This window comes from Chlamydotis macqueenii, chromosome 3, assembly GCF_036417535.1.
Source record: "Chlamydotis macqueenii isolate bChlMac1 chromosome 3, bChlMac1.mat, whole genome shotgun sequence".
Taxonomy (NCBI): Eukaryota; Metazoa; Chordata; class Aves; order Otidiformes; family Otididae; genus Chlamydotis; species Chlamydotis macqueenii.
Genome location: NC_141558.1, coordinates 16445033 through 16468678, shown reverse-complemented (window position 1 = coordinate 16468678; position 23646 = coordinate 16445033). Strand labels below are relative to the sequence as shown.

General features: G+C 39.7%; 1 protein-coding gene across 4 annotated transcripts in view; it reads left to right on the top strand.

Moving 5' to 3' along the window:
- Positions 1-7139: 7139 nt before the first annotated feature.
- TAF1B (TATA-box binding protein associated factor, RNA polymerase I subunit B) overlaps positions 7140-23646 on the top strand; it is a 53268-nt gene continuing 36761 nt past the window's right edge. Inside the window, exons 1-8 of one of the 4 annotated variants that reach the window (XM_086745689.1) lie at positions 7140-7170; positions 8059-8157; positions 8649-8736; positions 10568-10665; positions 10959-11054; positions 11670-11802; positions 15251-15407; positions 22344-22443. In XM_086745689.1, coding sequence (XP_086601815.1) covers positions 7150-7170; positions 8059-8157; positions 8649-8736; positions 10568-10665; positions 10959-11054; positions 11670-11802; positions 15251-15407; positions 22344-22443 — 792 coding nt within the window. In that variant the 5' untranslated portion in view covers positions 7140-7149. Of the gene's footprint in view, positions 7171-7899; positions 8189-8648; positions 8737-10567; positions 10666-10958; positions 11055-11669; positions 11803-15250; positions 15408-22343; positions 22444-23646 lie in introns of those variants that run through there. The other 3 variants (XM_086745690.1, XM_086745692.1, XM_086745691.1) reach the window with 3 other exon arrangements.

Here is a 23646-nt window from a genome sequence, read left to right as displayed (position 1 = left end):
CCACCAGATGGACAATTTTCAATCATAATTAATTACTGTCCTCAAGTAGAGACTATATCGTTTAAAAACTAAAAAGTCTTAAGATTAACCATATCAATAAGTTGAAAAAAGCATAACTCATTCCTAGCTTTCCTCTTCTCATCCTCATTGCACAAAAACTCTTAAAAATTGTTTTCAGTGTTTTTCTCCTGATTATAATGCTTGATCCCTTTGTCACTGCTAAATGTATCCTCTTAAGCTAAAAATTTGCTAGAACTGTATTGATAAAACAGGGTTGCAATTCAATTGTTAGCCAAACAGTCATTAATATCCCAAAGTATTTGCAAATAAAATACTCAAACAGGTCCTCACGGAGTCTCAGGTACATCTCAGTCCCGGCCAGAGCCTTTCTGCACTTTTGACGTCCTGTTGTAGAATTGATACCTGAAATAAAGATGTGTGCAGTCTTCAGCATTGCAGGAGCAAAGCTTTTTTTCTTGTGACTTTTATGTGTAGCTACAGGAATAAGTTGTTTTAAGGATGTTACTTAGGGATGAGGCAAAAAGGAACCATCATGGCTCTGTCCTCTTGCCATTATGGTGTATTTGTAACACCACCACCACCGCAAATGTCCCAGCACACAGGTGAGCTCAATCCAGCACTGGACCTTGCTGAGGCACAATATATTCATGCTGGTGTGAAGCTATCTAGGTCCCATAGCATGCTGTAGCTTCCAGGCTTAATCAAGCTTTGAACAGGGATGGTGACCTTTTCTTTCTTCAGAAAGAAAGGACAGAAAAATACATTATGAGAAAAGGAGGACAAAAACCATTGGAGAAATGAGACTGTAAGTCAAAGCAAACCTATACCTCTATTTTACTACATTTTCATTTTTATTATTATTGTAGCAATCACAACTACTTTTTATAGCCTCTCCTCTTTAAAAAGTAGTTCATGAACTGTAGGGGGTCCTCAAAATGTAATTACAGGGGTTTTTAAATGTTGTAGTGAGAACAGAAAATATATGTTTCTAAACTCTCATTTTAAATTTCACAATCTTGCATAGGTATTTACAACAAAAACTATCATAAACGCTGTGTGTTGTGGGTGGGGAATAGAAAATGAGAAAGATAATTTGTTTCTTTATTGTAAAGGTATATTAAATATTATTTTCAGTTTAATTTTATTTGCAGAACGTTCACGTTGCCATGACCATGTGTAGTTTAGAATGGCATTTATCAAACTTTGTAACCTTGAACACACACGTTGGTTTTGAAGAGTACAGCATCCTGGCTAGGGTGATCCTACCGGTTCTTCTGGATTCTCCTGAGTGCTGCTGCATTCTCCTCTTGACAGAGACAACTTGGGAAGTGCAGAGTTGAGTCCAAAGCTCAACATTCTGAAAATACGGGTTTGCATTCTGCTCATTTCTATTTCTTCTAGATTTGGCTGTCATTCATTTCCATGTATCCTAACACGGAATCATCTATCATGTGTTTTTTGGAACAAACATTGGAAACCTGCTCCTGGTGCTCTACAGATTCATGCACCATGGCCTCTTGGAAACATGACAGAATGAAGCGTGATAGGAAAAGCTGCAGGTTTTTTTTGAGATTTCCACATTTTTGAAACCAGAATAGAAGTTGTTGGCTTCTTGCCATAGTCTTGTGTCTTTTTATGAATTTTCTCCTACTACCACATGTCATCTTACATGTGGTTACATTTAAATTACCAGGGGAAAAATAAAATCAGTCTGAAGCAACCATTAATGATACCAATAGATATCTCCTGTTTACCAAAACAATGTTTGAACAAAAGGGAAATCTAAACTTTATTAATCATAAAGGATATGCTGGGCTTGTCTGTTAAGACTTGGCCTAAAAAGAACGACTTCTCAGGTTGCTTTCACATGCTACTTGTCTTGTAGCATGCTTTGGGATATTAATGACTGTTTGGCTAACAAGGTCTTTGAAAGTGGTATCTTGAAATTTAATTTAACTTAGAGCTCTGCTAGTGTGTAACTAATTTAAAAAGCTTCTGGAGCTGAAACTTAGCTCTCTAGAAGATGGGTAAAAGCATGTAAGAGTGCTCAGTGCTCAAGTCCTGCTCTGGACTTGGTTGTGAGACGATTCAATAACTAGACTGATCACCACCAGACTGCTAGCCATGTACCTCAGCAAGGGCTTCTCTAGCACCTGGAGAATGACTCCAGCATCACAGTCCCTTCTTTTTTTTGTGTGTGAGTTTTTAGGTATTTGAGGTCTACCACTTAGAGAGACTGTTTAAAATTTGTGCTTACATAAAATACATTTTTAAGACATCATCTAATGGCAGTATGTGCTGGAGATAAAGTTGCTGCTGCATAAAGGTACTGAAAAAAAAATCAAACACCTCTTTTTTTTGGTAAGACTATGTGCTGGTATCCACATATTGGTACTGACAAATAGCTCAGAGTTCATAATGAAAAATAATGGGAGAGAAATGGAAAAAGAAATATTTTGTAGCCCCTATTGCAACCTCAGAACCAAGACTACTCTTTACTTCCACGTAGGAGCAATGACTGGTGAATACCTCCAGTCATGGATTATGTCCATCAGCGATCTCATCTTTGCTATTTCTCTGGTTATGGAACACGGGCCAGTATTTGGGCTCTGGCAGTCCTAACTCCTGATGTTAATGAATGACTGCAGGAGAAAATAAGCCTGTGACAGAAATATACATATAATGATTCCAAAACTTATCAGCACTTTTGGGTGAAAAATGCCCTGTGAACAACACCACCCCCCTCCAAGGCTGTGTAGGACACAGTGAGTACATTACTTTGCTTCCCTGATTCTGCTGCTTTCTGCATTTTTCTGTGTCTCACATTCCTGTCTGCCACTGCCCACAAGCATATTTCTTTGCTGCCCAGTTTTACTTGGCAGAGGAGCTGTGTACAGTGCACTCACTGAATATGTGCAGACATGTGTATGTTTACCAGATTAACAACCTCCAGGATCCCGCTGGATCTGAATTCCTAGCAGTGAGTAGCTCTTCCCAGCAGTATGATTTCCAGCCCCTTCACAAATCCCAGCTCCACAAGGTGGCTCTCGATTCCTGTAAAAATTCCACTGAGTTTGTGGAATAAACACATCTGAGAATGATCTTGAGAAGCCTCTTCAGGGCTCTACAGACGCACAACACTATACTGGAGCCCAGGATCCCCTCCAGCATGTTCTGTATTTTTCTTTCAGTAAAGCTGAAAACTAGACAAAGTCTGACACTATTGAAGTACTAAAATTTGAAGGAATGTTTCATGTCAGCTGCTCAATAAAATCTGAAAAAGGAGAAAATAAAGGCGTTACACATGCCTAGCATGAGAAATGGGACATTGCAACACTCACTGCCTACTCTATTTCTTTGTGACTGCTAAGGCTACCTTCTCTCCTAGAAGTGTCTTTCCCCTATTCTATAGCTCTGTAGGATCAGGTTAACACAGTCACCAGGTACTGAGGGGCGCGACCTTTGCCAATATGGACAGAGAGAAAGCAGCTTGGTGCTCCTCAGGAAGATGAAACCTCACAATGAGGTCTTTACTTGACTCCAGCCAGGACTCCAGCATCCCCAAGCAGACCTCCCAAATCACTTTGCTGCTGACCACGTGTTAGCAGGGCTTCAGATCACACAAGGAGGTTGAACCTAAAGAGTTTAACTTCCTAGAGCAGCTTATCTGAATGTGAGGTCTCCCCACATGGTCTATGTCTCCAGACACCCCAGGTTAAATGATCGCAGATGATCACCAGCTCTCTGCGGCATGGAAAGTCACATGTGAAACTGGAGCGTGACTGTGGCACCACAACGTACCTCTGTGAGACCGGCTGGGCTGCAGCATGTATGCAAAGCAGAAGCTGATAGTACAAACCCCAAACTCGGTGTGTAAGACTGAATAAGTTTGCCCTCCCTCCTGGGTGCAGCATTGCTGCTTTCGGTAGTTAAAAATTCAACCTCATGCTGCTCACATCCTAAGAACAGCTTAAGAAAACCTGAGTAAACTGTGGACAAAGTTATCTGCTTTCTGTTGTTTTGGATGTTTGAGGTCATATTTTCAGCATTTCCAGGGCTATAAATGTATTTTAAAAATAAAGTTTGAGATTTGAAGCTGTATAATAAACACTAGCTATAGCAAGGCAATGCTGGGTGTGTCTAAGCCGTAACATTAAATTCATTCTTCTTGTCGCTTCCTTCAAAGCTCCGCTGAGCTCAGCCCCTCCCTGGTTATCCTCCCCTGCCGAGCTTGCTGCAAACCCCACGCTTCGCTGCTGTTCCCACCTTTGTCCCTTCTCCTGACGGCTCCTTGCACAACTGTATCTCTGCGCCTTTGCCTTCGCTGCACTTCTGCTTGGCACGGCTTTTCCCCTTGACCCTTTCCATAGCATGGTCTCTTTTAAAGATCAGTTAGATCTGCTGCTTCTTTTCCTATTTCCTTTTTGTTTTCTGTCTGTCTTTAAACACAAGTTCTTCCATGCAGAGATGGTGCAAAAATGAAATTACAGGCACTGATAACTGTATATTTTCTATAAACCTGAATCTGGTAGATCTGCCCTCTGCTCATCTGCACAACCTTTAAAGCAGTTGAGGTTGCCTTTCTGCTCTAACTCTTTGTAGTAGGTGTCTGACAATGGGTAAAGACTCTGGGGAAAATCTCTGCTACAGAAGTTTGTACCCTGGAGCCAGCACAATTTCATGAGCCGCATCCTGAAGGATAGGCCAAGGGACATGTCTTTCAGTCCAGTATGTCATTTTTACGTTTTCACATGTAGAAAGTCTGCAGTCAAGAGCCAGAAATGTGGTATCAGCAATGGAACCCAGTTAATTAAAAATTCAAATCAATGGAAACAACGGACGTATTATTTATCTAAGCCCTGAATCAATCTGACTACTATGCTTAATGATCTTAATTAGAAAACTAAGCCAAAGCAGGAAGACAGTCTGTCTCCTGGCTTTGAAATTATCATACCCCTATCAGTATGCTTGGGTAACTCGTAATTAGGGACAAAGGTTACACATCATTTTATATGCTGAAAAACCGGTTTTATATATGTCATTTCAAAAACTATTCAAGAAATAGATATAAGACTTGCTACCCCTATTATGCTTGATTTTTTTTGCTACTAGATTACTAGTCTGCACTAATTAGTTGATGCTCTTAAGAAATATCGATAGAAGCTTTGCATTTGTATAGAGCCTGGATACTAACAAGTGACCAGTAATATCAGTATTAGTGTTTGTACGACTTCCCTTCCAAAGTTTGATAGCTTTTCATCTCTGTTTCACCTGCATGGAAAATGCAGCTCGAAAAAGTAGTGCGAGATGTCCAAAATCAGAGAGTAAGTGCCTACCTGTTCAAAAACCTTACTGGTACGCTACACCAGTAAGCCCAGAATTACACCAGTACAGTTCCCCATGCGGTCACCCACCCTTTTCTTCTTCTTGCGCTTATCTTCAACTGTTGCCACTGAATATGAAGTGTTCAGGTTTTGGCAAATTGTCAAGAGTCCTGTGATTATGCTTTCTTCAACATTTTTCTTTTGACCAGCTGTGTTTAGAAAACAGAAGCTTTAACTCCAAGGTCCTGCCTCATCAAAGCAGTCACCTCCATCCTTAATTTAAACAAGTTCTTCAATTTAGTTAAATTCCACTGAGCAGGCCTGCTGCCTGCTGACAGTCTCGAGCACCGCTCTCAGCAGGAGCCATGGCTTATCTTCAAAACTGGAACAAAACTCTTTCTGCCTTATCACAGATACAGCTACCTTGATTTTTTTCAAGGTAGTATTTAATCTTAGAAATTCATTACAAAAACATCAAACTCCTTCTGTCACACAAAATGGCCTTGCTTTCCCAGAACAGCATTTCCACAAACAAAAAATATGGAAATTAAAATCACAGGTAGGATCTGTTTCATCAAACTATTAGCCACATTTCTGTGAGGCTGACAATCACCTTTTTAACATGTCAGGAATTACATGTGTAATTCTCTTTAATGGGTGTTACAAATGTTCATCCCACACTGAAAAAAGATCACAGTTGGTATGAGTAATAACTTTTTTCTTGAACATCAGCAGTTCCCCTCTAGCTCTGTACATATCCTCCAACATCAATGTAACCACAGCTGTCAAGGTAGCCTCACCTCTTTCTATGTATATTTTAGCTTTAATTTTTTCCCATGCTTTCACTTCGTGGACCTTTTTTTTTTTTAAGGGGCCTAAACCTGTTCTCCAATTTTGTGGGCAAATTCATTGCAATAACAGATCTCAGGGTTTAGACATCTTCAAACATTATTATTAGTGTGCAAGAAATTAGAGACCTACATCAAGATCTGGAGGTTTGGGTTTTTTTTTTTTAATTGAAAGCGAATTTCAAATCATAGTTCCCCTCATTCGAGGATCGCCAAGCCCTTTACATAGTTAAATGAGCTCTTGTGGCCTCCTTTTGTACAGGTAGTCGCAGTCCCCGTTCCAACAGCTTCGGCACAGCCTCAGCGGTCACCCGCCATGTGTATCCGGCCAGGGCGACACGAGGGCGAAGGCGCAGGAGCTCAGCGCAGAAGCATGGCGGTGGGCTGGGGCTAGAGGGGCATGTGTCCCCTCTGGCCCCTGGGACACCACAGTGGGGATGTGCCCCATGTCCCCTCTCAGGTGAAGCGCCCATGTCCCTCAGCGAGGTGCCCAATGTCCCTCAGTGAGGCACCCAGTGTCCCCTCTGAGGTGAAGCACCGATGTCCCCTCAGTGGGGAAGTGCGCCATGCCACCTCGGCGGGGAAGGGCCCCACGTCCCCTCGGTGTCCCGCTGTCCCCCAGGGGCCCGTGTGGGGCCCTCGGCCACAGCAGTAGGAGCAGCGCCCAGTCCCGCAGCCCCCCATGGCAGCACTGGGGAGCGGAGCTCCCCCAGCGCCTTCCAGCCACCCCGCCGAGAGCTCTGCGGCGAGAGGGGACGGGACGGCACCCCCTGCGGCGACGCCTCAACCGGGGGCAGGCTTGACCAACCGAGAGGCCGCCGAGGCTGCCAGGCCGGGGGTGCCCGGCCCCGCGGCGGGCCCGGAACGCAAGTGCCAGGGCTGCCGTTTCCAGGCCGGCCCGTAGTGCCGGCGCTCGGTGCGGCTGCCGTGGTGCGGGCCCCGGGGCTGCTGCCGGCATGGAGGAGGAGGAGGCCGCGGTGCGGGGCGGGTGGTTCCGCGGCGCAGGGAGCGGTGGGGGCGGCTGGTTTCGCTGGGCTGGAGGGAGCTGGCGGAGCACGGCAGCCGCGGCCGCCTGGGAGGCGCTTCCTCGCCGGGCGTTCGGCGGCTGCGGGCTGGCGGGAGGGGAGGTCCCGGCGGCTCCGGCGGGAGAGCAGAGGCGCCGCTGGGCGCTGCCCCGGCCCGGCCCTGCCCGCCGGGCACGTCCGGGGTCCGCGGGCGGCGGGCGAGGCGCTGCCCGAACCCCTCGGCGTGGCGGCCGCGGGCCGGTGCTTTATCCCGGCCGGGGGCCGGTGAGGAGCCGCGGGTGTGCTCCCGGCCGCCTTCCCGAGCCCGGAGGGAGCTGCCCGGCCCCCGCACGCTCGTGTGGGGTTCTCCTGAAAAATGCTTTATTTTAATCCGTTGTTTTCCCTCATTTTTCGTTCCTCCTCCAGTTTCTCCGAGAAATCTGCTTTTCTCCCTGCACGGTGTCTTCACCGACTAGGGCAGGCTTTCATCCACCCCTTGTGTTTCTTTACAGTTACAGGATTTTATTTTTACTTTCTTCTCACCCTCTCTACTTGTCTCTGCTTCCATGTCTGATGGGTGGTTGTTTTTTTTTTTCAAGCCATGTCATGTGTGATAGGTCTGGGTTATTATTCCCCTTGTACTAATGTTCCCATACACAAGAGCTGATGTTTGCTAGCTAAAATTATTTGTTCTCAGTTATCTATCACTGACAGCAAATGCTTTGATTACTTGTTATCAACATAACATAAAGGGCATAAATAGTCTCCTCTATGAATAATCTCAAAAGCTGGCAGTAAACTTGTAATAGTGCTGTTTGTTTTACTTGAACACATGTGAAACTTTTTTTTTTTCCCTTTTAGAGAGATTTTAATGAACGCTGTGCCCAGTGTTCAGAAGTGAACTGGGGTCTCACTGATGGAGGCAGATTTTATTGCAGATCTTGCCACAATGTTACTGAGGTAAAAAGCAAAGCTACTGGCCTTGGAAAAGGTTTATTTTGATTGTTTCTCGCTTTTATATTAAGAAACGTTAGATTCCCTCCTTGGCATTAGGAGTTGAAGGCAATATTGTGATTCTTCATTCATTTTCATGTTTTACTTGACAGTGTTTAAAACTAATGTTCCTTGAAATCACAAAATTTAAGATGAGCCACCATAAGATGCTATGTTGCTGTAGCTATAGTGCCGGCATGCTGTCTGGATGCCTTAGAAGTATTGCCTGGGTGTTGCTGCATTTTAGTACAGTACCAATGTCAGCGAACTGTGATGCACGTCACCTCTATGTCTAGGATATTAATTCTCTATTATTGCAATTCCTGAATGTTCAGGATGTTCTATCTTCCTTTAGTTTAGAAAACTTGAACAAGTTCCTCCGTTTTGTTTAATGATAGGGTAAACTATGCACGTTAGGCCTGGCTTTTTTCTTGCTAATATATATTCCTCTTTTGCAGAGAAGTAGAGAAGTTGTAAACACTGAGTTTATTTCTAATACAAGAGTACAGACAATCTCCAAAAGTTTAAGAAAGCAGGAAAAAACTGGTATGTATGAGTTTCTCTCTATATTTTGCATAAGAGTGGCTATTCAGCCAGGGTTCACCTAGCCCACTGTGTTGTTGATCATGATGAAAAACAGGCAGCTAGGAAAGACTGTAAGAGCAGGAAGAAAACACAGCCCCCAGATGCTGTCAGAGCCTTCAGCCATCCCAGCTTCAGTGACTGCCTGAACCACAGGTGACCTCTATGAACCTGATGGTGGGGTTTTTTTTGCGTTGAACAGAGCTATAAGTTACTTTTTGCCACTTTGATTTGTGGAAGCCAGTACTCACTGGAGATGCTCGTGGCATGCATTCAGATGTGGTGATCCCTTTGTTCCTTCCTTGTGATGGCTATCACAAAACCAGAAAAGCTGTCTGTCTTTGTAAGGGAGATGTGACAGTGGTCCAGCTCTTAGAATGTCAGTCTGGTTTGCATTACAGGTACTTGGCCCTGTAACCTACACACAAACCTACACGGAAGAGATTTCCTACAATTACAATAGCTAGAGCAATGTTACGTCTTTCGTCCAGAGTCACTTCTATACTTTTAACTTCATGATTCAGAAGAATAGAATTTCTTACAAATAATTATATAAGCTGAAGGGATGTTACAGTAAGGCTGCTGCTGGAGTTATATATGTATACTGTGGTGGCTGGATAGATGTTTTACTGTTGTGGCCACTTTCAAAAAGCAAAAATGCATTACAATGTGAAATGAAGCATAGGGTTATCTTTGTCTCTGATACGCTGACCTATATTCACTCTACTGCGTTTGCCGTGGGTTACTATGTTCCTTTGAAAAGAACAATTGTGGGGGAGTCAAGGGAGGAGTGAAAAGGGGACCAACCTTAACACCTCCACTTTTCTTTAGCCTGTATTGCTTCTAAAGCCTGAGCTGTGTACCACTTCATGCTTTTTACTTCTGTTACAGAGGTCGTTAGCCATATTATTCATTAGCTAGGCTTCTTAAGAAAGAAATCCTTAGCTTCATACAGTCCCTTCAGTGAGTGCAGTTACATCATACTATGGCAGCTTATTTTCATGCATTTATAGGAGTAAGCTGTATCTGCAGTTAACAGTTAAAGCCAGCATCATTAAAGCAGGGCAGAAGCTTTGGACAGATAACTTCTAATATGCTAAGATGTAAGGTGCTATTGGAAGGAAAAATAGTGTGGAGGGAATGAAAAGAAAGTTGAGAAACACAGAGAACATTTCTAAGAACAAAAGCCTGCAGAAAAGGAGTTGTAAATACAGAGAGGTAAGGGTGAAAAGTAAATGTAACGCAGTCTGAGGGAATAGTGAATGGACTGGAGCAGGCACATTCCTTACGAAAAGCTTCTTTCATTTAAATGTATGTGATTCTGTGGGAGAGAATGGTGAAGAACATGGTGATATTGGTTGGTTTTTGCCTGACTCACCACTGTAATGTGTTCCTGTTTTCTGTGCTAGGGATGGGAAATAAATGATCATATTTCATTTTTTAATGACAGGTTCTCAGTTATTTTAAAACTGATCACTTAACAACTCTCTGCTTGATTACAAATGCCACACTAGAAGTTATAATGAAATATATTATTCTTGGGAAATGTGTGGAGAACAGTGCTTGTTCAGTAGCTTTTCTTCTTGATTAAGACTGTGAATAAATGGAAGTTAATGGTACATTCAGTGTAGCTTGTCTATGCTCTGGGATCTGAAATTATTTAATAGAGGGACATCTTTGTCCTCATACCAAAAGAACAGCATATTAAGTGGAAATAAGTGTGTAAGGTTAAAAAAAAAAAACAACAGTACAAACAAAAAAAAACTTTTTTTTTTTTTTTTTTTTTTTTACTTAGATAAAGGCTGTGAATGGTACGTTTGTGAAGGCTTTCAACTTGTACTCAAGAAACAAGCTGAAGCTTTAGAAGCATTAGGCGTATGTCCACAAATGAAGGTGTGTAGATGTCAGTGTGAGTTGTGCATACTGGGTGTGTGTTACAGGAGGTGCTATTTTAAAAGATTGTAATTTTTAAAGTGAATCAAACAACTCCCTGTTTAAAAACATTGAGTGTGTGAAAACAAACTTAGCTTCTCTGGTAATTTTAAAACATCGTTTATAAATCACAGTTAATAAAATCAGAGCTGGAACATGATTCAGATTCCAGAGTTAGAAATTACGCTCTGTTCTCTCAGAAAATAATGGCCTTGTAAACTTTGTACTAATCACTATCCATTTGTATTTATCAGGATGAAATTCTGTGCAATTTTTGGAGGCGTTACCTTCAGAAGAGCAAACAGGCATACTGCAACAGACCAGCTGGGGAAACTGTCAAAGCATTATCAGTAAGCAAAAAGCTCAAATCCCATGAGGTGTTTGGTATCTTTTTAAAAAACAACAGCAGAAACCCTCTTTGTTCATGCTACATATCTGGCTTCTGTTAATGTCACTTCACTATGAAGGATGTCTTCTAAACAGGGTTCCACATGTCCATTTTGATGTTGGGGTTTTTTTTCCTATTTTGAGAGACAAATACTTCTCAGAGTATGGAAAACTGCTTATTTAAAAGTATTGCTTTGTCTTGGCATAGATAGTCAGTAGATAGAGCAGAAATTACAGTACAGAATGTATCATCCGCTGCCATCCTTTCTTGGCTGCTCTCTTGAAGTTACTTATTTCATCAGGCTTTGATTTTATGTATTGCCAACTTTCTGGTCATCGTAGCAGATTGAAATGCAATGTAATCACTCAAGTCTTTTTATCTCGAGAAATTGTTTAAAAATACTTTATTTGCAGAGTTTCTTTACAAACTGGTGATTCACAGAGAAAGTGAAAATGTGAACAATTGGGGTTCAAACTTCATTTACTGTTGACCTTGCATCTGTCGTGCTTTATTTGGTTTCTTCGGATCGAAACAGTAACTAATAGTAGATAATACAATGACTTATTTACAAAACCAGGTGTGCGATAGCAGTACCGATGTGGACAGTGAACCAGAGACACCTAGCCTTCTTCACTTCTTGTCTCTCTCTGAAAGTGAGGGGGATCTACAGACTGATTGCAGCTTTGCCTCATCAGCTAGCAAGATGTCAGGTAGGAGCAATAAACGAACTATCTGGAAACCATTTTTGTATTGTCTTTTAATATAAATATATATAAAGTGTATTCATGTACAATGAATTGGAGGAACTGGTTGGAAAGTGTGAAGTCTGCAGTCCTGTTTGCCACTAGAGTACTTTATGTTCTACCAGAAATAGAAGACTTTTCCCCCCCACGAACCCCCCCCACAAAGAAAGTTGACTAGGACTTGGAAATACAATGGGAAATACAAGTTCTGTTTGATAACAAATTTAGTCCATGCCTCCTGTTTGGAGTGGGAAAAAATTGCTATTATATTTGCAAAGCTAGATGTTCACAAACACAGTAGCTTTAAAAAATAAGCACTTTTTTAGCTAATAGCAGAGCTGTCAGTCGTGACTTTGATGTTAAAACCCATGAATTTGTTGTTGTTTTGGTGTTTGTTTTTTTTTTTTTTAATCCCATAGATATATTTAGCTTTATAATTTTTTTCCTTACAATGTTTTTGGTACTTCTGTATCTTTTGTCTCTGCATTCTTTGTGCTAGTTTCTCTATAACCCCTTAAATCTTTTAGCATTCCATCAGTTTCTTCTTTCTGTTCACAATATCAATTTGAAAATACTTACATTGTTTTGAATTCTGTAATTAAAACATTAAAAATTATAGAAAATTGGAGTGTTTTGTACTATTGGGCAAGTGTAATGCTAGACAATGCTGCAAAGTCTGATAGTGGAAATACATTTCAAGGCACATTTGAAAGCTTTTGCTTGTGTTTTAAACTTCTGATAGTTTTTCTTTTTTGCTTTATTCTTTGCTTGCCTTTTCCTTTTTTGTCTGTTTCAGTGTTTCTTTTTCTCCTCTTATGTACTGTCCTTTTTATGTTTCATTCCTGTTTATCTATGATACTGCCTGTCTACCCTCAAAAGAATGCAATCTTATTCTTTCATGTTTATGTTTTCTCTTTATTTCATAAAGTCTAGAAATGGTAATACAATTAGAAACTTTATCTGCAGCAATTAAAAAAAGAAAACATTTTTTAAAATCCAAACAGAATTAGAGAGGGAAAAAAGGGACAAAAATGGTGACAACATTTTTGTGAATATAATGCGAGTACCTTTCATCCTTATTTATTGATATGACAGAATTTTCAGGTAAGGAGTCGCTTTATTTTTGTGCATGTAGCAGATCTTGAGTGCTACACAAATATGTATTATATGAAGAGGAAAGAATTGAGTGAAAAATTTCTAGTTAAAATATTCCATTGAATTTTCTTCCCCTTTTTGATGTCTAGGGAAGCTCCTTTTTTCCTTGGTACTTGTGCCTTTTATAGTTACATTTCTTAGAGTTTTGTAACAGCTAGATAGCCTTAAGATAGGCCATAATTTAACATGTCCTTGGTCTGTTGTTTCAGATATTGAATTCAGCTTTAAGTAGTCATTCCGATTTCACTAAAAGCACTTGAAATGGATTAAGAGTTCAGTGACACTGAAAATACATTTTGCTGAAAATGGACAAACAGAGGAATTGTTTTGTAATTTGTATTGAAATTTAACACAAGTAATACTAAATGTGTTCTAGTTGATTGTAAATTCTTGTGGAGATTCCTATGTTTCCTTTTCTATGCTGTTTTTACTGAGCTGTCAATGCTACAGACTGGAAACCTCAGTACTATTTTTATTTCCTAAGGGGCTTTTCCAATGTGCAAGCTTTTTTTTTTTCTGTTATTTTTGTGTAGGGATAATAGCAAATTCCACTGAGTATAGTACTGAGATATTGCTAGAGAAGCCTATTCAACTCCTAAATTATTATATGTGTGTAACTGTGTGTTGTCATACCTTGCATAAGCTGGAAGAAATAAAAGGAAGTTGTGTGCCATCATTACGGCCACAAATATAATGAGGATTATTTTAAATTGAGTTGAATGTGAAATTAATAATGAAGCTTCAGTCGTGAAGCTGCCTTTAAGCACAAGTGTCCATGTGAAAGGTGAAACTGTTGACTTAAAGGATTAACTGATGTTCCTGTTTTTGTTCTCTGATGCTCCTGTACGTGATAGACCTCATGGGATGGTTTCATCTAGACCTTCTCTTAGCCTGTTCCAGGCTTATGTTTGAGCCGGTTCTTTTAACCTGTTGCTGCGTCTATGGTGCTGCTGGCCGCCGTTTTAGGAGCCGGTAGGTGGCATCAAAGACCAATTCTGGCTCAGGAACACAGTATTTGCAGTGTCTGTCTTCATACTGCCTGTCAGTGGGCGCTGGACCTCTACCACTGACCGCTGTCACCTTACAGGCTTGGCTATATCATCTGCCACCGTAACCGTGGAGCTGCCAAGCTCTCTGAAGTTTTAAACTGTTTTTTTGCAGGCTGCTTGCCATAGCCCTGCAGCTCCCAGCTGGGGAGCTGTGGATCCAGCCCTCGCTGTTCCTGTGTGAACAGGTGAACAGTCTGCTGAGAAAAATCTCTGTAGAATCAGTGCTGGTATTTTGTGCTGATGTGCTTTAAATGCATTTTCATTCGTCCTGGCTGGGTCATGATTTAGGGAAGAGAGGCTTTTTTTTTTTTTTTTTTTTTATTTTTTTTTTTTTCCTTCCTCCTTCCCTGAACTGCCAGGTTTCACTGCTGAAAAGGTCCCTAACTCATAAATCACTCTACTAAATTTAATTTCTCATTGCTGCTTCTCTTAGTTTTTTAGTGATTCATCTCAGTAAGGAAGTAGGAAGGTTGGTTGGTTGGTTGGTTGTGGGTTTTTAGCTTTGTTTTTTTTTCTCCACCCTCTTTACCATTTGCTACATTTTGTTCTAGAGGTGTTTCTTTTTAATTGAATTTATGGTTTTTTTTTAAAGAATGCCTACGTTTCCACAGTTAGAGATCGGATAGCAGATGCATACACACCTTAACCTCAGTAAAATATCTGCATTGTAAATAATTTTCTCGTTAGAGTCCTGACTATGCTGAAGTTTAAAACTCTGTGTTTTAATCCCCAACTCTGAGACACTGATTTAAGTACATCAAGTTTTCCCGTGTTTCCTCACTGTTTCTTTATCTCTCAGGTGGAATATAGTATTTCCAGCTAGTAACGACTGTTAGTTTTATATTGTATAGGAGTTCATGTCCTTCTAGAACTCCAAGTTTAAGTGTAGTTCCCAACAAAAGGTCTGTTTTCATGGGTACCAGAGGGAGTTTTGTCTCTTCCTATGATCCAGGGTCTTAGTCAAGTGAAGTAGCAGTTTATGAGACAGCTTGTCGTCTCATGTCATGGTAGATGAATAAATTAGAGTTAAGTGGTTTAGTAGAAAAGTACATAAACTACCAAACTACTCAGAGTCATGGTTTCAAAATGTTCCTAGTTGCTGAGTAAGGGTCCTTATATGTTCCTTTGTCTTGTTTTCTGTATGCCATGCATCGTGTGTATATCATATCAATTGCTTTTTTTTTCTTTTCTATTTTTAACATAAACCCAAGAAAGCACCTCTGTGTGCTCTGGATCGATAGATGGTAGCTTGTATTTAATGAAGAACCAAAAGGAGAAACTGAGGATGACAATGCCAATGACCCTTTCGTTGTGTTACATGGCATTACTCTGGTTGAGAGAACCAATGACGTTATCTGATCTCTTAAGGTATGAATAGTGAAATAATTGTTGCTTTTATAAATAGTATTTTTAAAATAAATTAGATCTGTACTATTGCACTGCTTTAATTTGCTCAGCAGTAGTGAGAAATTCTCTATATTTAGTTGCCTTATCTTTTCTTTGGCATAACAATTCACGCAATAAGAATTTTGGAGAATGTTCTCCTCTGTTGATTGCAATGAATCTTGAAGACCTGTAAAGGAAAGGTTTTGGAGCTAAGGAAGCTTTTTATCCTTCTTCTTCAAAATTTCTTAAGATTCACTGGGGGTGTGTATGGTCACATTTTTGCTACATTTACTGTTGTCACCGTGCCAGAATTAAATGAGTAAACATTCTCCAGGACTTAGATCAATGTCATAATACAAACAATACTAGCAGTATATAGTGATCTGAAAGGTATCTAGGTAGCTTCACAAACTGAATTTGAGCACAGAAATTAATATAGGAAGTCCTTTTTTTGTCTTCATGTCTTTGTATCTGTAACTATCAGAGGTGAGAATAATACACCTTCTAATACAGTAGAAATAAGATGTTCTAATAATAGGGCTTGATGCTCAATGGAGATCACCAAATTATTGCTGACAATGCAGTTCCCTTCTGCTCCCTACAACAAGGCTATGAACACATTCCTTATTAACTTAAGGAATGAAAAATAATTCATCAACTTTTCTTGTTAGCAGTAAATATTTTAAATCAGGCCCAAGTAGTTTAAATTCAGGAATTCTTAGATTTTCCTTGGAAGACCTTTTGTATACTGATATTCCATTTTATTGAATGTTGAAATATTTAATATTTCTAAAAAGATGGTGAAAAAAAGTTGCTTTGCCAAAATTTAAGGAAGAGAAAGACTCAAGTAACTGTACTTTGGCAAATCAAATTGAAAACTAGGACAAAATAAAGGAAAAACTGATTCAAAATTCAGTTGATAAGGTAAAATGTTCAACAAAATGCTGCAGTATTCAGAATTCAAACTAGCATTCTGCAATATAGAAATATTGAGTAGATTAAGAAACAGTAGAACTCAAAAGTAGTTTTCAATGACAAGATTTGTTACTGACGACTCTCTCCCCAAGAAAATTCTTTAGGAGTGGGAACTACCGTAGCATACTCTGTATTTTTGTCAGTGATTAGAAAATAAATATGTAAATGCTATCTCTGATAATGTTTGTATATGGCAAAAATCCGAGTAGTAAATTACAATTACTGGGACAGAGCAGTGGTTCACACTAAAGAATTATTACTTAGCCCATCCTGTTTGGAGAGAAAAATGGATAATTAAATATCTGTTCTTTGGTTACTGTATCTTGGGAACTGTCTCTGGGAAGCATGTGGGGTCATACAAAGCAAATAGGTCCTCACAAGTTCTTGTCTTAGTGTGATGGTGTTTGAAAAAAAACCCAATCAAACAACAACAAAAAAACAACTATCAAAGTCAATTGTTAAGAGGAAAGGTAGATTGTGTTGTTTGCATATTAATGGTATATTGTTGTATTTGACACTTTAAAAATTTGGGACAGCAGAAAAGATCCATGAAAATGATACAGAATGTAGTGAACATCCTTTGCACTGAGATGCTTAAGAGCTGAGCGCATTTGCTTGAAGAGATTTAGAGGAAACATGAAAACGGCAAAAAAAGCTGGAAAAGGAGAGGAAAAAAAAAATCAAGTACCAAATATAGCACAGAAAGGCATGATCAGAAACATAATTGGAAATTGAAATGAGATTATTTGAATTAGAAGATATCATTTAACTAGATACAATTTATGGGTGTAGTACTTTTAAAAGTGGGCAAATCAGAATGATTCCGTGACTTCAAATGCACCAAACATATGAACTGAATTAAATGCAGAAAGTGATGTTTAAAAGAATGACATTTGTATTGCAAAGTTTCACCATGATACGATAGTTATATAAGACCGTAATTACATTATCATGCTTCCCTCCCTGCCCTTGAGGTCTTTGCCTTTCACAAGTTTGATGAAGAAGGGGAAGGAACTTTAAATTGCATGAACTACCACAAAACACTTGTTTTCTAACTTCTGAATATTTAAGTTTTAAAAATCAGACAATGTTCACATTTTTGCATGCATTAAGATACACAGATCAAAATGGCGACAGACCAGAGATGAAAACTATGCAGAGAAAACATTAAGTATTCAGCATTACCTTTTAAATCTTAAAAGGCAAATTGTTTTATTTAAACCAGCTGAATTACATTTGTGTTTAAAGTTCTGCCTTGCTTTTTCCTCAGTTTGGTTTTCTCCCTACCCTGAAGTCAGCTGACTACCACTCCTCCCTTATGATACATGCTTAGGCACCGTGGTAGGGCAATCTGCCAGCTTTTAAAGGATTTACAACACCAAAAATATACTCCTCCTTGCTACTTGACACACTTAGCAGAAAAACACTACAATTACCCCCTCTGACAGGGACATTTTGGTTTAAAAATAACACTTTTAACAACCTTCTGCTCAAGTCTATGCAATGCATTAAATCCTTTTCCATTGTGAATAGTCTCACAGTACTCCACATGCTGTATGTTGTTTATCTAAATAATGAATAAAACTGTTGGCTTGTGGAGAAGGTTTCAAGATGCTAGACTTTGAGATTGTGAGAACTACTGCCTTTCAAATGGTATTATACCTAGTTATGCTGGCAAGACCAAACTTGTAATCAGTTTGTGGCATTACTGCTGGCTTTAACAGATGCATCATTTCCTCGTGGCATGCAGAGGACCTTGAATTTTTTTCATTCTTGGACCTTACTAATACGTGCTGCTGCTGTAATTAAAAGAACGTGGGCTGTTTACTCTGCCAGTCAAGTTTTCAAGTGCTTCACTGATACAATGTAGTCTTAAAAGTGTTTTAATCATCTGTCTGTTAAATGAAAGGTTTGAAGAAAGCAGCCAGAAGAAACTGTTCTCAAGTGCTATTCCAAATCTGGGCTTTTAGACTAAGTGTTAAAAACCTGAGTCATCAACACATTGTATTCATAACAGGGTATTTATGCTGTTTCATGTATTTTTAGAACATAAAACTAACTCTTAACCTGGGAGAGAAGAGCATTTTTTTGTATGGAAACAGTAATTTCAAGCTAGGAAAGATGTTGTTCTTTAAACAACAATGCTTTGACTTGGTACAGCCAAGTTAGTAAAAACTTCCTTTACTACTTTTTTTCTAAAAGCCATTTTGATGGATGTTGCTTGTCTCTTTCAGTGTAAGGATGTGGTTCCAGCATCAGTTTAAGCTGATGTGAATTTCTGTTGCTGTGGAACATTCCAGCCTTTTCTCTTGCCCTAGCGTTCATCCAGTTTATGGTGTATTGGTTTAAAGAAGTAGATCTGTAGAAAACTAATTTTGCGAAAGAAAGTTTCACCAGACTTTTTAGCACAGGTTAATTTGCTTCACCGCAGTCCCTTTCTGCCTTGTGCTGGCAATAATGTTCGTGCAGTCAGCTGAGTCTGGAAATCTGTCTGGTTGAAATCAAACCCTGGAAAACAAAAGACTAGTTCTCAAGCTAATCCTCTGTCTGGGAAGTCACACAAGTGCTTTTGTCAGCAAGGAGGAGTGTGTGGCAGAGGACTGACAGGAGGGTGGGATTTCCCATTTCAGAGGCAGCAAGTTGTTAGGGTGGTTTGGCCGCAATCACCACTACACCACACCCGAAGGAAGGTCTTGATTGTTTGTCCTCTTCCAGCTGTTGTTGTGCTGGCTCAGGAGGTTGCTTCTCTCAGTATCTTGGTACCAGCTCTTCAGATCTGACAGTTAATTGTGTGATTGTGCTTTAACACGCGTCAGCCAAAGCTTATCATCAGCTGAGCCAGTAATGGGTCACTGGTGCTGAAAGAGGAAGGTCTTCCTTCCCTTTCTTCTCTCCTCCTGCCTGTATGATGCATCCCCTTCTCTCTGCCAACTCTTGCACTTGTTGGAGCCATCTGTGTTGTTGGATGACAGGAAAGAAACTCTTCTTTCTGGCAGTAGGGTAGTACGTAGTCTTTTGCTGCTGTTGAGAATTACATCTGTGGAAGAGGATGATGAGCAACAGGAGTACACAGCCAGACCAGGAGGAGAGAAGTACGAATAGTTTAGTTGAGCTTTTAGGTTGTTTCAGTCCATTTTGTGAAACCATTCCTCAAGTTTAAGTTCTTCGATTTAGCACAACTGACCTTGACTAAAATGAGCTAAGGAGTTGTTGTGCAAGCTGTTCAGCAGATCAGGCAGGATGGCAAGGACAAGCAATCAGTGCTGGGTTTGGATGATAACCTCACTGAGTATGTGGACCAATGCACATCTCCACTTGGGGTGGGGAAATGCTATTTATAGAATCATAGAATCTTACGGTTGCAAGACACTTCCAAGATCATCAAGTCCAACCATCCACCTAACACCACCATGCCTACTAAACCATGTCCTGAAGTGCCACATCTACACGTTCTTTGAACACCTCCAGGGATGGTGACTCCACCACTTCCTTTGGCAGCCTGTTCTAGTGCCTGACCACTCTTTCAGTAAAGAAATGTTTCCTAATATCCAACCTAAACCTCTCCTGCCACAACTTGAGGCCATTTCCTCTTGTCCTATCACTGGTTACCTGGGAGAAGAGACCAACACCTGCCTCTCTACAACCTCCTTTCAGGTACTTGTAGAGAGCAATGAGGTCTCCTCTCAGCCTCCTCTTCACTCTGGTTGAGGAATGCTACTGAAATTTTGTTAGCAAAATGCACATCACAGAATTTAATTAGAAGTGATTGTACAGTGACTTTTACTTCTCAGTTTAAGAGACTAATGGAGCTTCAGAATAAAAAGTATTGGGCAATGTGATTTTTCGGATTGCTGTTATTTTTCAGAAATCATTATAAATGATTGGTTAATTCTAACCGAGAGAGAGTTTTGATTAAGAAATGCACTTTTCATTTTAATCCTGCTTTGAATTAAGTTTTTCAATTAAACTGAAAATTCAGTTAATAATGTTTTTAAAAAAAAAATAGGATGTAGCTGTACACTTTGCAGTAACTAGCTTTTAAATAGAATTTTAGTCAACTACAATAGATACACATTATGTAACGTACAACGAGTAGTGATTCGGGCACTGTACTGTGAGGGGGAAGGTGAGCTTGTGAATTGCCATAGGCTCAGGATGGAGGTGAATCCTCCTAAACAGTGGCTGCTCTGTGTGTAAATACATTGTTCTCCCTTTTGTTCTTTTTTTTTTGTTCTTTTTTTTTTTCTTTTTCTCTCCAGATGTGTTTTGAAATGAAAGTGGCAGATTGCTATGTATTATGAGGAGCTTGGTGTTTCAGCTTATGGGATTGGATCCAGCTAGCAACTGAAGTGTTTAGGTACAGCCCTGCATTGGGAGCAGATGCAGAGCGCAGCCTTACAACCACTGTAGGAACCCAGGAAGGACTTGCAGAGTTCGTAGACCAAGAAGTTATTAATCTATGTAGCAAGATCAGAGAGATACACTGCAGATAACGCAGCTGGCAGGAGAGAAAACTCTTTTCAAATCTCTACTATTATTTAAAAAGCAGAGTTCTCTCTGTTTGAAGTGTTAACTTACTCCAATTTAGTGTACTCTTTTAACAAAATTGTTGTTAACAAAATTGTTTTAGGACTGGAGCACCTCTCCTATGAGGACAGGCTGAGAGAGTTGGGTCTGTTCAGCCTGGAGAAGGGGAGGCTCCGGGGACACCTGATAGCTGCTTTCCAGTACCTCAAGGGGGCCTGCAGGAAAGATGGGGAGAGGCTGTTCAGTAGAGCCAGTTGTGACAGGACAAGGGGTAATGGTCTCAAAACAGAGGGAGTCAGATTTAGATTAGATATTAGGAAAAAAATGTCTACACTGAGGATTGTAGAACACTGGAACAGGTTGCCTAGAGAGGTGGTACATGTCCCAGAAACATTCAAGGCCCGGTTAGATGGAGCTCTCAGCAACCTGATTTGGTTGAAGATGTCCCTGCTCCTTGCAGGGGGCTTGGACTAGATGACCTTTGAAGGTCCCTTCCAACCCTAACTATTCTATGATTCTAAGAGGAGATGGGAAAGCAATTCTAACTTAGCCCTATGGGAGACCACTAACATGCTTTGATCTGGAATGAGAGTGGTATCTGCTCCCTTGTGAGGATCCATGCTTGTTCAGTGCTTGCTTTCCCTGGTGTGAATGTCAGCTAAGGTGCTAGATAAGAGCAGGGGTTTGGTGTGGTGGTGGCTTTTTATTCGTATCTGTTGTTAAGTTCTATCTTACATGTATATATGAAAAAGTCAAGAAACATCCCAAGTAATACTGTCAACCACTTACCAAAGCCAGTTTTTAACAAAAAAAAAAAAGTATTCTTTGGGTGCAAATAGAAAATAAATTATTTTATATTTATTAGCTTACAAAATCATTTCTATTCATACTCATATAATACTTTAAAAAAAAAAATCGCAATACAGATGTAACTAATCGTGTTTCAGTTTGGAGTATCTGCTCATCTCTGTGACTTTCCTTCCTACCACATTACCTGATTCAAACTCCTGTAGCAGAAAGTGTGTGTTTTAACAGTAAAATTTACTTAAAGCTTTAGCCTTTGGAAAAAAAAATTCTGTACCATTCAAAGGAAGCTTGAAGCCATTTCAGAAATGCAGTAGCTGAGGAATGTGCAGAACAAACTCCATATGAGCATGTTGATTGTAAGCTTACTCCCATAACGTTATCATTTGTCAGTCATATCTGAGCTTGAACTTAAAAGCTTGTTAAATGATTGAACTGTTTTTTGTCCTATGGAGTATTTAGAGGTGTGTAACTTCAGATAGAATTGCTTAGGCAGTATAATACTGATGTTGTTTCAAATAAGAAGTTGAATTATATGTTAATTATAGAATAAACATGCATTTGTCATACTAAATACTATTTTTATTTGGTCTTCATTTTTTTTTAACGCAGATTTGTTGTGGAAGGTCATATTCCATATCTGAATGTTTTTCAGCATTTTCCAGAGAAGATGAAATTATGTGGACTTGATCTTAAGATCTTTTGTGTAGAGGTAATTTTTTTTCTTAAAGGGAAAGATTAAAAAAACCAACCAAAACCTAGTTATCTGGTGGTATTTTAATTTTTTTTGGTCACTATACTAATACATTGATTACATCTATTCTTATGTTGTAGAGTTCATGTTTCACATTATTTAAGCCTGTGCAGAAACCAGTGCACTCAGTGACTTGGAGTGCTTTAATCTTTAACTACTCTTACTAAGCTGATTACCTAAGTTAAAATGAAATCAGTAATTGTGGAGAAATAGATATCCAGAACTGCTCTTGGAACACTCAGAAATAGGATTTGGCTTCATGTCTGAGGGCAATATATTATCCTTTTTGGTGCTTATTTAAAATATCTCTTGAATTTGTTTGTAATTCCATATTATTTTCAGAAAATATGGTTTAGATGCTATCTCTTGTTCTGTTTCTTCCTGTACTGGTTCAAATATATCAAACCTAAAATCTACATAAGGGGTTACAGCCCTTCTAAAAGCTGAATAGTGATGGACAGTCTTGAGTAAAATGTAATTTTCCCTTATTTGAGGTTATTATGTATTGTGGTAATGATTGTTCACTGGTGTTTGTCTTGCAGAAAAAAAAAAGTTTATTATGAATTTTTGAAGTGTACACATACAATTTTAGCTTTTAAGAGCAGAAAACAGTAATTCTGCTAGTAGGACAAGCTAGATTTTGGTCTGCTATAAGGTGTTTGTAGCCCAAGCTCTCAGTGATGATGTTGCGAGTAACGTTACTGTTCTCCAATATGTAGCTTATATTCAGCCAGTCGTGAGTTGTTCAGAAGCTAATCTGTAGCATTTTTTTTATATGACTGATATCCTGTCTGGATAAATAATAGTTATGACCTCAACTTTTAAAAATGAGGAGATAAATTTAATAGAAAAAGAAATCAAGATGTTTTATGTCTTAGATCTTTCCTTAATAGAAAAGATACGTTAGATTGCCTCCATCCTTTGGAGGTGTTTTTGTCTCTCAAAAATGGTTACCTAGAACTTGTATTCTGGCCTGACTAAATGAAATAAACCTCCTCCCCAGTCCTACAAATCACACAGATAAAATTTTCATATGAATTGCAGCTGTAAAGCCTGTACTATGCCTCAAAGTGGGAGATCTGTTTTGCAGAGAGGACATGACAGTTGTCCTTGGAGGATCCTACTGCTCTTTTGGGCTAGAGCCATTTCTGGCATGCAGGA